A 10856-nucleotide genomic window follows, 5' to 3' on the forward strand; every position below is an offset into this window, starting at 1 on the left:
AGTTTAGTTCTACTACATCTACAAATGATAGTCCCATTGATATGTAAGAAACATTTATTTTCTGGTGATGGACTTCGAAGATATGTGCCTCGCTATCATATAGAAAGCTGTGTGACGCATACTTCGGCGACTTTTATGATCTACAATCCGGCTCCTAAGTTTACATATTTAACCACACTTCGAACGCAATACATAATACCCGTTGCAACGTTGAAATAAAGTAAGACTCAATAGCTTTAGGTGCTTCATTTATTTTTATTTGCTCGTCTCTTACACTTCCTTTAGACTTACAATACTTGTGTGAAGTAAGAATTGTAACCTTCGAAGAATATTTTATATTACCATTGGCATACTACATTTGAATACGATTCGTGTTTGCCTTTCGACTGTATTAACTTGCATTCATTGAAGTACTTTACAAGGGATTTCAAAAAATTATCCAAATCTAATATCTTTCCTATTGATTCTTGCTTTTCTGATGACTTTTCTGCTTCGTGTGTATTATCTGACTTCTGCGTATTAGCCGTCTCCACAGAAACTTCGCCTTCTTTACTTCCGCTTCCATTCTTTTCTGCCGAGTTATTTGTCTCCTTTTCTTCATCGGTCACATCTGTTTTCTGGGAATTATCTGTTTCCTGCGAATTACTCTTATTTTCGCTTTCATTATTCAGTGTTGAACTTGCCGTCTTCTTATTTTCGTCGGTGGTATCTGATACCTGCAAATTTTTTGTATCCACATACGTTTGACTTCCTCTACTCTCCCTTGAAATCGGCCGCATTGTGGAACGTTCTGGTAACAGAATAGCGCTGACGCCAGTAGATACATCGGTTATCAAAGAATTGAGTTCTTTTGCAGCAAATCCTAGCAACTCGAAAGGTAAAAATATTCCATTGACTCTTGGCTTCTCAGAGGCAAGAAGAAACGCTGAAAAAAAGTTAGTAATTTTATATATTTTAATAAATTATTCCTTTACAAATTAGTCCATCGGTTAAGACACAGTTCCTATAGAACTGATTGTTGGACTTCCAGCTTCCATTGCTCTTGCGGAATCCTTAATACCTACCCACTATGAAGACGGATAAGCACAGAGATTTCGCCTTCATATTGTGTACACTTCGACAGATGGAAAATAACTGTCAACGCGCTGTTATTTGCCTTAAATACAGTATGCAGTATAACCTGACTAGTATAGTGTCATTTAAACAATTCAAATACTTATCTGATTTTTTAACCGCCGCTAAACATGTGAGTGCATTCAGCAGACAATGAGACTAAGTCAGAGCCCATAAACAGAGTATGGTTTTTGAAAAGCTTTAGGTTTCTTTGTTGTCAGAGGGAAGGGAGCAGCAACGGAAAGAAAAGAAATTATAGTATTTAAACTGTGATCAAAAAGTAAGATGAGTTTGCTTAAAAAATTTACATTCTTTACGTATTCTTACAAATCAATTTCATCCTCTTAAAATACTCCCCATCGATAAGATGCAATTTTCAAATAGTACGAGTACGAGTATAGTCAAGAACTTTTTCTATTCGGATTTTGTCTCCACAATCGTGTCAAAACTAAGTGCAGAAGTCGCCAGAAGCCTAACCTGGCGAATAAGATGGTTGCGGACCAATATACGGTGAGCTTTTGCCAAAAAAAAAAACAATTACTGTATCGTTATGAAAAAACTGAGAGCTGTCGTCCATAATAAGCTCAAATAATAAACGGCGGAAAGAATAAGTATACCACACCACGATAATCACTTCATACTTAATATACTCTTTTAATGTTACGTTCCTGAGAATACATAGAAGATCGTAGTTGGCAAAACAGAAGATAACTGAAGATGTTTCATTGTTTTGCCAAAGAATTTTTAAGCCAATACAATACGTTTTCTACGATCTACCATACGATAATAGATATTCTACAAACGTTTCAAAATTCCAACTCGGACTGACGTATGGAACGACATTTTATGTCAAAGATTTTAAATTGGAAGCATACAGAATACAGCTTGTGCAAGAACTGAAGCCGCTCGACCTTCTCAAGTGACATCGCTTCGCGCTATGGGTTCTTGAAAAGTTCCAAGAAGATCCAAAGTTTTCCAGACAAATTTTGCTCAGCAATAAGGCCCATTTCTGGGTAAGTGGGTATGTTAACAAGTGAATTGCCTCAATCGGTACGAAGAGCAGCCTGAAGAGATTCCAGAGCTGCCATTTCATACAGAAAAAACAATGGTTCATTGCGTTTTCTGATACGATGGTCAATAGCGACCGTTATCGCGTCATGATAACCGATTATTTGATGCCAGAAATTGAAGCTCGTGATCTCGGCGACATTTGGTTTTATCAGTCAATGGATTTATTGAGAGAACACTTCGGTGAGCAGATAATTTCACGTTTTAGGCTGGTCGATTGGCCGAAGATCGTGTGATATTACACAGTTAGATTTTCTGGGGGAATATATAAAGTTGCTTAGAGCAAAATGTCACGCGTGTCATTCGTCAGTTACCAGTCAAAATGCTTGAACGAAAATTGGGCTCAACGGCTGGACCATCAGAGACGTAGCCACAGCTAACATTTGAAAGAGGTGATCTTCAAATAGTAAATGAACATTTAATGTGCGTTTTTCGACTGTTGTGTATTTTTTTCTTTATATTTTTATTAGCACGATGCGACCGTAGTACGTAAACGTCTTTGCAACATAGAACACATTTCAGACTTATTTTTATTTCCTGTTTTCTTACATTTTCATTAGACTTACAATATTTATGTCTAGTAAAAACTTGTAATATTCTAAGAAATTTTTATATTACCAACGGCAAATAATTTTTGTATTCGAACTGTTTTCGCTTTTTGACAGTTTTACCTTGCATCTTTTAAGTTCTTTGTAAGAGATGTTAAAAAGCTATCCAAATTTAATACCTCATCCATTAATTCCAGATTTTCTGCTGATTCTTACGGCAGCTGGTGGTGGTCGCCATTTTATACTTCTATCTCTATTTCTACATCAGAATCAACTTTCTGGTTTTTATCTGCTGCTAAATTTTGTTCATAAAAATATTCTTCTGTACCCTTTGTGCCTCGCTATAAGGTGATTTGTAATGTTTCTTCTAACTGATTTTCATAGTTTAAGCATTTTCCACAGGCACCAGAGATGTGGCTTATGATGAACAAAGCTACAATGACATAATAAAGAAAGAATATTACCATTCCACTAGTAAATAATAATCAAGAAAAGCGGATAGATCGCCAGTTACACTGCCCTTTGCTATCTTATTCTTCCATCTACGTTACAATAGTACCCGAAGGCTCTAGTCCTGTAGGTTTTAACTATGAAACATTCTGGGTCTAAATTTCATCTTATTAATACATGTTTTTGAAGAAATAATTCCGAAGCCCCAGCAAATATTTTCGAGAAACAAAATACTCACCACTAACAACCGCATATATGAAGTATATTTTGTTAACCATCTTAGTCCTGTTATTATAGTAAGTTCACCTCGGAATTAGATATACCCATTTATTGTCTGTAAATACTTGTATATTGACACCCTAAAGTTGTCTGAAAACCTACATATGGTAGGTACATACATCCGAGGTTCTTACCTAATTTAAGCTTAAATGACTGGACTATCTGGTATGCATGAGTTTGTACTCGTACCATTCCAGTTCGTACTAGATCGACCGGAAATCTGGAAGTATAGAGACAGTTCTACACTGTCAGTGAAGCCATCGTTGAAATTTGTTTAAATAGTGATATCAGTCTGTTTATAACAAATTTGTTGGAACTTTTATCAGTAGGACTTTTTGCTGAGTTACACAAATGTTCGAACATTTTAATGGGGCTCATTGTTTGCGTCAAAAAACATGTGACTCCATTAAATATTTTCATTATTTACTTTTTAATAAAATATGCTTAGACATTTACGCGTATCACGTTAAGACTTGCAGTAAAAACAGTCTATTGTTCAAAACAATATGGTGGTTCCCATTACGGACCAGTTGAAATTTACTAAATATTCTTCAGACACGAAATGAAAACCTCCTTACGCTTCTTTATAGTTGGCTTGATTTGAGATTAATAAAACGAAGGTTTTGAGTAATTTGAAGAGCAAGAAGTTCTCACACAATTCAAGCGGATTCATTTGAGATTTGAAATATTATCTCTTAAGTTGTTTTTGTAGTACTACTAAATATGTTTTGGCTAAACTCAACCCACCAAGGGTTCCGCTTGGCGAAATGTTGACGGCCTAAGCAGCTACTTAATACCCAATAACCAGCTCCTGATCAAGAGTGACAGGAGAGGAAGGTTCGGTTTAAAAGGCCTGAAACATTCGCCTCGAAATTTGCAAGCATAGCAAATAAGCATTCCATCTTTACTTGAGAGGTAAGCAAAAATCGGACGCCAGACGCTACAAACGAAAGCCGTCGAAGTTCTCAATACTTAGCTCAGATCAAGCGGGGTCAAAGTTTCTGGTCTGCAGGACGTCGGTTAACTATAAATATCAAACAAGCAGCGCCCGACCAGAAGTAACACACAGACGACATACTAAAAAATTAAACAACGCAGTTGACCAACGATTTGGAAACGTTCAATTTGGGCTGAAGGCTGTGGCATGCTGTTACCTCCATTTCTACAGAGTGACACTGATATGACAGGTGTTCATGTACGTTCGAAACCACGTCTACATTAGGTTGGTTGATTATAATCCGGACTAGTGATATAGATTGGCTCTGAACACGAATTTCCATAAGGTCTCTCGTCAGCCCTCATGTGGTCTAAAATGCACAGATAACTTTAGAGATGAAATTGCAATCGTACGATCGAGCGGAGATACATGAATTACGAAATTAATTAAGACAACAAACAAGAACAAAAACAACAAGTGCAAACGGACGACGAGCTAAATGCTTTCAGAAGGCAAACCAGGATTCTGCGCTCACCGCTACAGATGGGAAACGAGAGATGCCTGAAACTGGGTGTGTAAACAGACAATAGATCCCGGAAATGAACACAACTCTACGAGCCAGGAGTTATTTCTGAAGAAGAAAGCAGAGAAAGATGTGGATCTTTTAAAGTGTCGCGGCACACTCAACAAGATATCGTTAGCAACGTTAAGTCAGAAAATATAAGTACAGTGTTTCAACATTATCGGTAGCCTACGCCGGAACTAAAAAAGTGCAGAAAACGGTACAAGACGCACCAACGCAACTAAATCCTTAGGCCTATGCACCGGACTGTATCAAGCCCGTTAGAGCAAATATAAGTGAAAAGGGGGCGAAGACCCGCAAACACCGTATGGAAGAGAATCAGCAAACCAAACGAGCAACCGGAAAGGAGCTGGATTTTTATCCAGCCAACGAATGTCAACTCGGCAGCTAGGTTATGCCAGAGGCTAGTTGGGCATTGACTGTCTGTCAAGGCGACTATGTTAAGTTCACACTCTAAAATCGATTAAAAATATGTACTTACGAATCGGTTCAAAATGAAAACGTAAAACACTTAAGAAATATTACCATTTATTTATATATAGGCTGATACATAGGTAGTAATACTAATACCATCTATTCGATTTCTATTAGTTAGATTATAGTATAAAATGAATCAAAAAGCATTTCGTGCTTTAAGAAAGAATTGGTTTTTGGGGTAAAAATACTATTGAATTTGGGCTGTGCATCAGTGAAATCAATCGAGTCCAATCGATTGTCAGCCTGGTGAACTGCATGTTAAGAAACGGTGGAAAGACAAAAAAATCGGCTAGCAAGGCTTCGGAAAAACTTCTGTATATCTCAAATTTTAATAGACTTTTTTATCAACACTTCAGTAATGCCGTTTTTTCTTTTTTTATGCCAGATCTTTTGCAATTTTAAATTGCCTCTCAAGATACCCCCTGCAATAGTTAGCAGGTATGAAAAAAATGTTATAGCTACCCATAGATGTATTGAATCACCCAACTTATTACTTAAGAACGAACAACTCTCTCAACGTTATGAAAACTTGTCTACAGATGTCGCCTTTTACTTCGGCATCGTTTTGTTTATTTCACGTTTACGCCAATTTAAGGTTTGAATATTGGATACTGCGATGATAGCGCAATCTATCGGTCAAACATTCCAAAACTAGCAATTAATTACAAATGAAAAATTAATTTAAAAAAATATTTTCCGATGGACCAAATTGTGAATCTAAACCATTCTCGAATCGCCTTGAACACACACAAAAAATTTCATCGAAATCGGTCCAGCCGTTTAGGAGCAGTTCAATTACAAACACACGGTCAGAAGATTTATACATATATATATAAAGATAGAGTAATTTATTTTACCTTTTTGGTCTTTCACAACTTAATTCAAAATTTATACATTTTATTTACCATAACTCGTTCGTCCGTCAAACAGTTACGCATTCGCGTTTGGCCTTTTCCTGTACACATTGACGCAGTTACCTCAATATCAGGTTAGTCTTCATCGCCTTATATTCTTTGATCGTTTTTTTTTTAAATATATTATTTCTTTTTAGATGTCTCTATGCCAATATGGTGACCCCGGACGATTATACTCTTTCTTGAAGTCATATTCTATGCGGCCCAAAAAATCGTCCGGCGAATACCTCGGATATTGTTGCTGACGCGGCGGCGGATACTGCCTCGGATACTGCGGCTGAGCTGATCTTGCCTTTCTTATAGTGGTTTGCGCCAGCTTGTCATCAGTTACCGACTTACCAAAAGTATTAGAGACTACACTTAAAAGAAGACAAACTGTAATTAAAGTTTAAGAATGAGCTTTTGCAATGGACAAGGAAAGTATTTATCAAAGCATATTCAAATCGAAACTAAAATTTTCTCTACAAAATTATTTTCCTACCTTTGCAATACTTCTGCCATATGACCTTGAAAATAGGTAGTTATGGAAAATATATACTTGCCACCAACTATTATGTGTATCCACTTTATTTCTGACGCCATCCTGGAATGTTTTTATAGAGAATAAAAACTTTTGAGCTTATAGTCAGCCTTTGAATTTATAGTGAACTCTGCGAAGATCTCTGTGTTTGGATACTTATATATGTTGCAAGATGGACGGAAGTATTGATCATTTATGAACTGATTGTACGATTTACGCAGAAGTTTTCAAAAACATGTAAGTGCCTCTCATTGTTTGTGACGAAAAACGTGTAGTTGCATGCCAAAAAGCATCGAAGTGTTCTATGAGATGTGATTAGGAATTAATGCATTTACTATGTTTTTTTTTAATTTCGCATTTATTGTGAATTTTAAAGATCGAAAATACCAGCAAAAAAATAGAAAATTTCAATAAAAAAACTACTATTACTGTAAGTCTGTTTCGTAAGTACTACTAGCTGTAAGCTTTCGGAAAGAAGAAGAATATGAAAATTGACAAGTTATTCTGAAAAAGAGCGAAATAACGAAACAGTAAAGAAATGGAAAACTGGCAGAAATTTTATCAAATTTATCTCATTAACTGAGGGAAGCGTATTTACAGACGGACTGGACGTTCTTATAACAAATAGGAAGAGATAAAAATGAAAAACCAAAAACATGGTTATTTTGATTTTTCACAAACTCTTTGAGGTTCTATGAAAATACTGTTCAAAGAAAGGTTGTAGAACTTTTCATTATCTAACGGCGTATTCAATAAGTGCGCCATAAAAGTTTTTTAAATAAAACAGAAAGTTTTGGGATGTCAATTAAATTCTTTATTTCTGTGAAGGTACATTCTATGCTATTATGTATCGAACTCGATTTCTTTTGCATGGCCACCAGAGGAACGCTTGAAGAAGACCAGACACTGAACCCAATTTTCGACGGTTTTCAAGCATAAAGCGGCTGATACTGCTGCAATTTCACGTTCGACATTCGTACGAAGTTCATCAATCGTCGCTGGCTTGTTGGCGTGCACCATAGACTTGACGTAGCCCCACAAGAAATAGTCTAATGGTGACAAATCTCACGACCGAAGCGGTCAATTGACTGAGCAATTTCGTGAGATAACACGTTTACCAAACTTGGTTTTCAAAATTGATGATGACATTCGCTGTGTGGCTTGTGGCGTCGTCCTGTTAGAATCACATATTGTCCTAGTCCATATCATCCAGTTCGGCCCAAATATATTTCATTATCATTGAGCGATAGCGATTCCCATTCTCAGTAACGTGCCGGTCCTGATCATCACGGAAGAAGTATGGTCCAATGACGTCGTCGGCCTTTAAACCACACCAAACCGTAATTTTTTCGGGATTCAACGAGTCTCATCGCTGAAGATGATTTTTCTATGAAAATCCGGATCATTTTCACGTTGTTGCTCAGCCCAGTTTACGAACATACGACGATTCGGTGGTCTAGCGACTTAAGTTATTGTGTCAGTTTGATCTTAAAAGGATGTAGGCCAAAGATCTTTTCGCGAAGTTCATCACAACGACGTTACAAAGATGGCAAATGCTTGAGAACGAAGTGTGAGAGTCTGATTAGGGCCTTCCTCAATTGATGCGCTAGCGGCAGCAATATTCTTGTCACTATGGGCACTTCTTTGTCTCAATGCCACGGAAATATTTTTTACTGTGCCTGTGGGTTCAAATTTTTTCACTAGACGCTCAATTGTTGGTCTGACAGAAGGATTATGACGATCATAAAGTAGACGTAGCGCTCCTAAAGTTGAGGCCACCGACTCCGAACTTCATTAGTAAGTTTTAATAATTTCGACTCATTGTGGGATAGTATCTCTCTCCATGATGAAATGACAAATCTGACTGAAGAGAAATGTTAAAAGAGCGAGAAAAAATATGGCGTCGTCTGCTGTCCCTTTCAGTGTACTTTTGTAGCTTCTCTCTTGAATAATCCGTTATAACTTTGTCATAGAACTAGACCAGTAGTTTTCAAGATAAACCGTTTTAACCCATAAAGATTCAACCACGCCGTTTCTTTTCTTTTTCCGACCTAAGATCGCCAGTAAACTATGTATGTTTCCTTTAACTTTTATTTTTATGATTTTTCATTTCAATCAAAGAAACAAAGCACCCGATATACGTATGAATATAGAAAGCTGTCGTATTCAATTATATCGATCGTTAATAATAGTAATTTAGGTTATCATAAGGCGGTTGTTACTTTTTTCTAGACTATGAGAATCCGCTCAGCTCAGCTTAGCCTACATAGCCCGCAGATATCTTACATTTTAATGCCGAATGACTTTCTTTAAAAGTTGTATCAGAATATGGGTTCTCCTTTCGACATTCTTAAACCGTTGACAGTGTAATTGTTTTTTCAAAAAATGTTTGATGCAACACTCAAGAGATTGGTGAGAGTGGCCTTTACGACCTCTAAGCAGAGTATACAGATTATGTTCTTGCATTATTCTATATGTAACTTCCTGTTATAGGATAATGAGTGAAGAAGAATTTCTTGGTTTCGATTATGTGGACTGATCTGGAAATTTAACTTGTTAGTTTTCGCATTGTTCTTCTTCCCGAAAACTTGCAGATGCTGGCATTTACGAAACAGACTTATATTCACAGTACTTTTTTATTGAAAACTTTCCATGCTATTGGTGGTATTATCGACTATTTTTCTAACTTCCCAATATTAGAAAAAAACTATATGAATTAATTCCTACTCACATCTCAAAGAACACTGCGATGCTTCATTGGAATGCAACTACACGTTTTAGTCACAAACAATGAGTGATACTTAAATATTTTCGAAGACCTTTGATCAATGATCAATACTTGCGGTCGATCTTACTATATAAGCAACCAAAACCAGAGGTCTTAGAGACACTGGGAAAGTGTTCACTATAAACTAGAAAGCTTTTACATCCTACAAAATCAGCCACGCAAGATGACATCGGGAAAGAACCGGATATATGTATTAGTTGGTGGCAAGTACCTATTTTCTATAACTACCTACAAGTATTACAAGGACATATAATAGAAGTATTAAAAAAAGACTATTTAGTGAAGAGCGAATAAGAGCATCTCAATGCTGTCATCTTTAAATTGTTTTTAGAATAATTCTCTAGGTAAAATCTTAATTCCGACAAGAGTTCTTTTTTATAAATAAGAATTTTTCTCTTTCCATTACAAAAGCTCATTCTTACATTTCAATTGCAGCTTGTCTCCTTTTAAGCCTAGTCTCTAATACATCTGGAAAATCGGCGCAAACATCTATAAGAAAGACAAGATCAGCTCTGCCGCAATATCCGAAGCAGTATCCGCCGAATCATCTGCCAAAGTATCCAAGGTACCCTCCGGACGATGACGAAATGATGCCGCAACACGACAATCCACCACAAATCGAAACAATTGTAATATCACAGCCTATAAATGTACGCGAGAAGGCCGGTCAAGAACACCAACATATTATGGCCGAAGTACCCTCGTACTAACTACGAGTATAAATAAGTGAACTGTGTTTTCATCAACTTATCTTTAAAAGAGCGGCAAGTCGAAGTATCAAACAATGGAAATTTTGCAAAACCACAAGAAATTTGTTAAAGCTTCCATCTTCATCTATGTTTTATATATATATATATGTACATATGTATGTAATTCAACATGTAAATATATTTTGGGAGTTGGAGAAATTAATAAATCATTATAATAGGTTGTCAAAAAAGTCTTGCGGTATTTTCGCTAGTTGGCGCTGAAAGCGCGTAGTTCTAGTTTTATTCGTCGCATCGGGTCATGCTATACTTTTTGGAAAGCTCATTTCACGCGCTAACACGTGATTGATTGTCGTTTCTTTTAAGTCGTTCGTGAGTTATAGCGTCGCAAACATGGAGCAAAATAAAGTGAAAATACGGCATATTTTACAGTACTACTACGATAAAGGCAAAAATGCATCTCAAGCCACCA

The 10856-nt window shown here is 36.6% G+C and overlaps 2 protein-coding genes across 2 annotated transcripts; one reads left to right on the top strand and one right to left on the bottom strand.

Moving 5' to 3' along the window:
* Nucleotides 1–244: 244 nt before the first annotated feature.
* Nucleotides 245–1129, bottom strand: LOC120775562. The gene is made up of 2 exons (XM_040105787.1): nt 1065–1129; nt 245–925 (listed from the first exon to the last, which is right to left on the bottom strand). The coding sequence occupies exons 1-2, from the start codon at nt 1102–1104 to the stop codon at nt 339–341; spliced, it is 627 nt and encodes a 208-aa protein (XP_039961721.1). The 5' UTR covers nt 1105–1129; the 3' UTR covers nt 245–338.
* Nucleotides 1130–9787: 8658 nt separating this feature from the next.
* Nucleotides 9788–10488, top strand: LOC120775771. The gene is made up of 2 exons (XM_040106104.1): nt 9788–9880; nt 10113–10488. Exons 1-2 carry the CDS (start codon nt 9841–9843, stop codon nt 10385–10387), a joined length of 315 nt encoding a protein of 104 aa, XP_039962038.1. The 5' UTR covers nt 9788–9840; the 3' UTR covers nt 10388–10488.
* Nucleotides 10489–10856: the final 368 nt, after the last annotated feature.

Source organism: Bactrocera tryoni, chromosome 4, assembly GCF_016617805.1.
Source record: "Bactrocera tryoni isolate S06 chromosome 4, CSIRO_BtryS06_freeze2, whole genome shotgun sequence".
Taxonomy (NCBI): Eukaryota; Metazoa; Arthropoda; class Insecta; order Diptera; family Tephritidae; genus Bactrocera; species Bactrocera tryoni.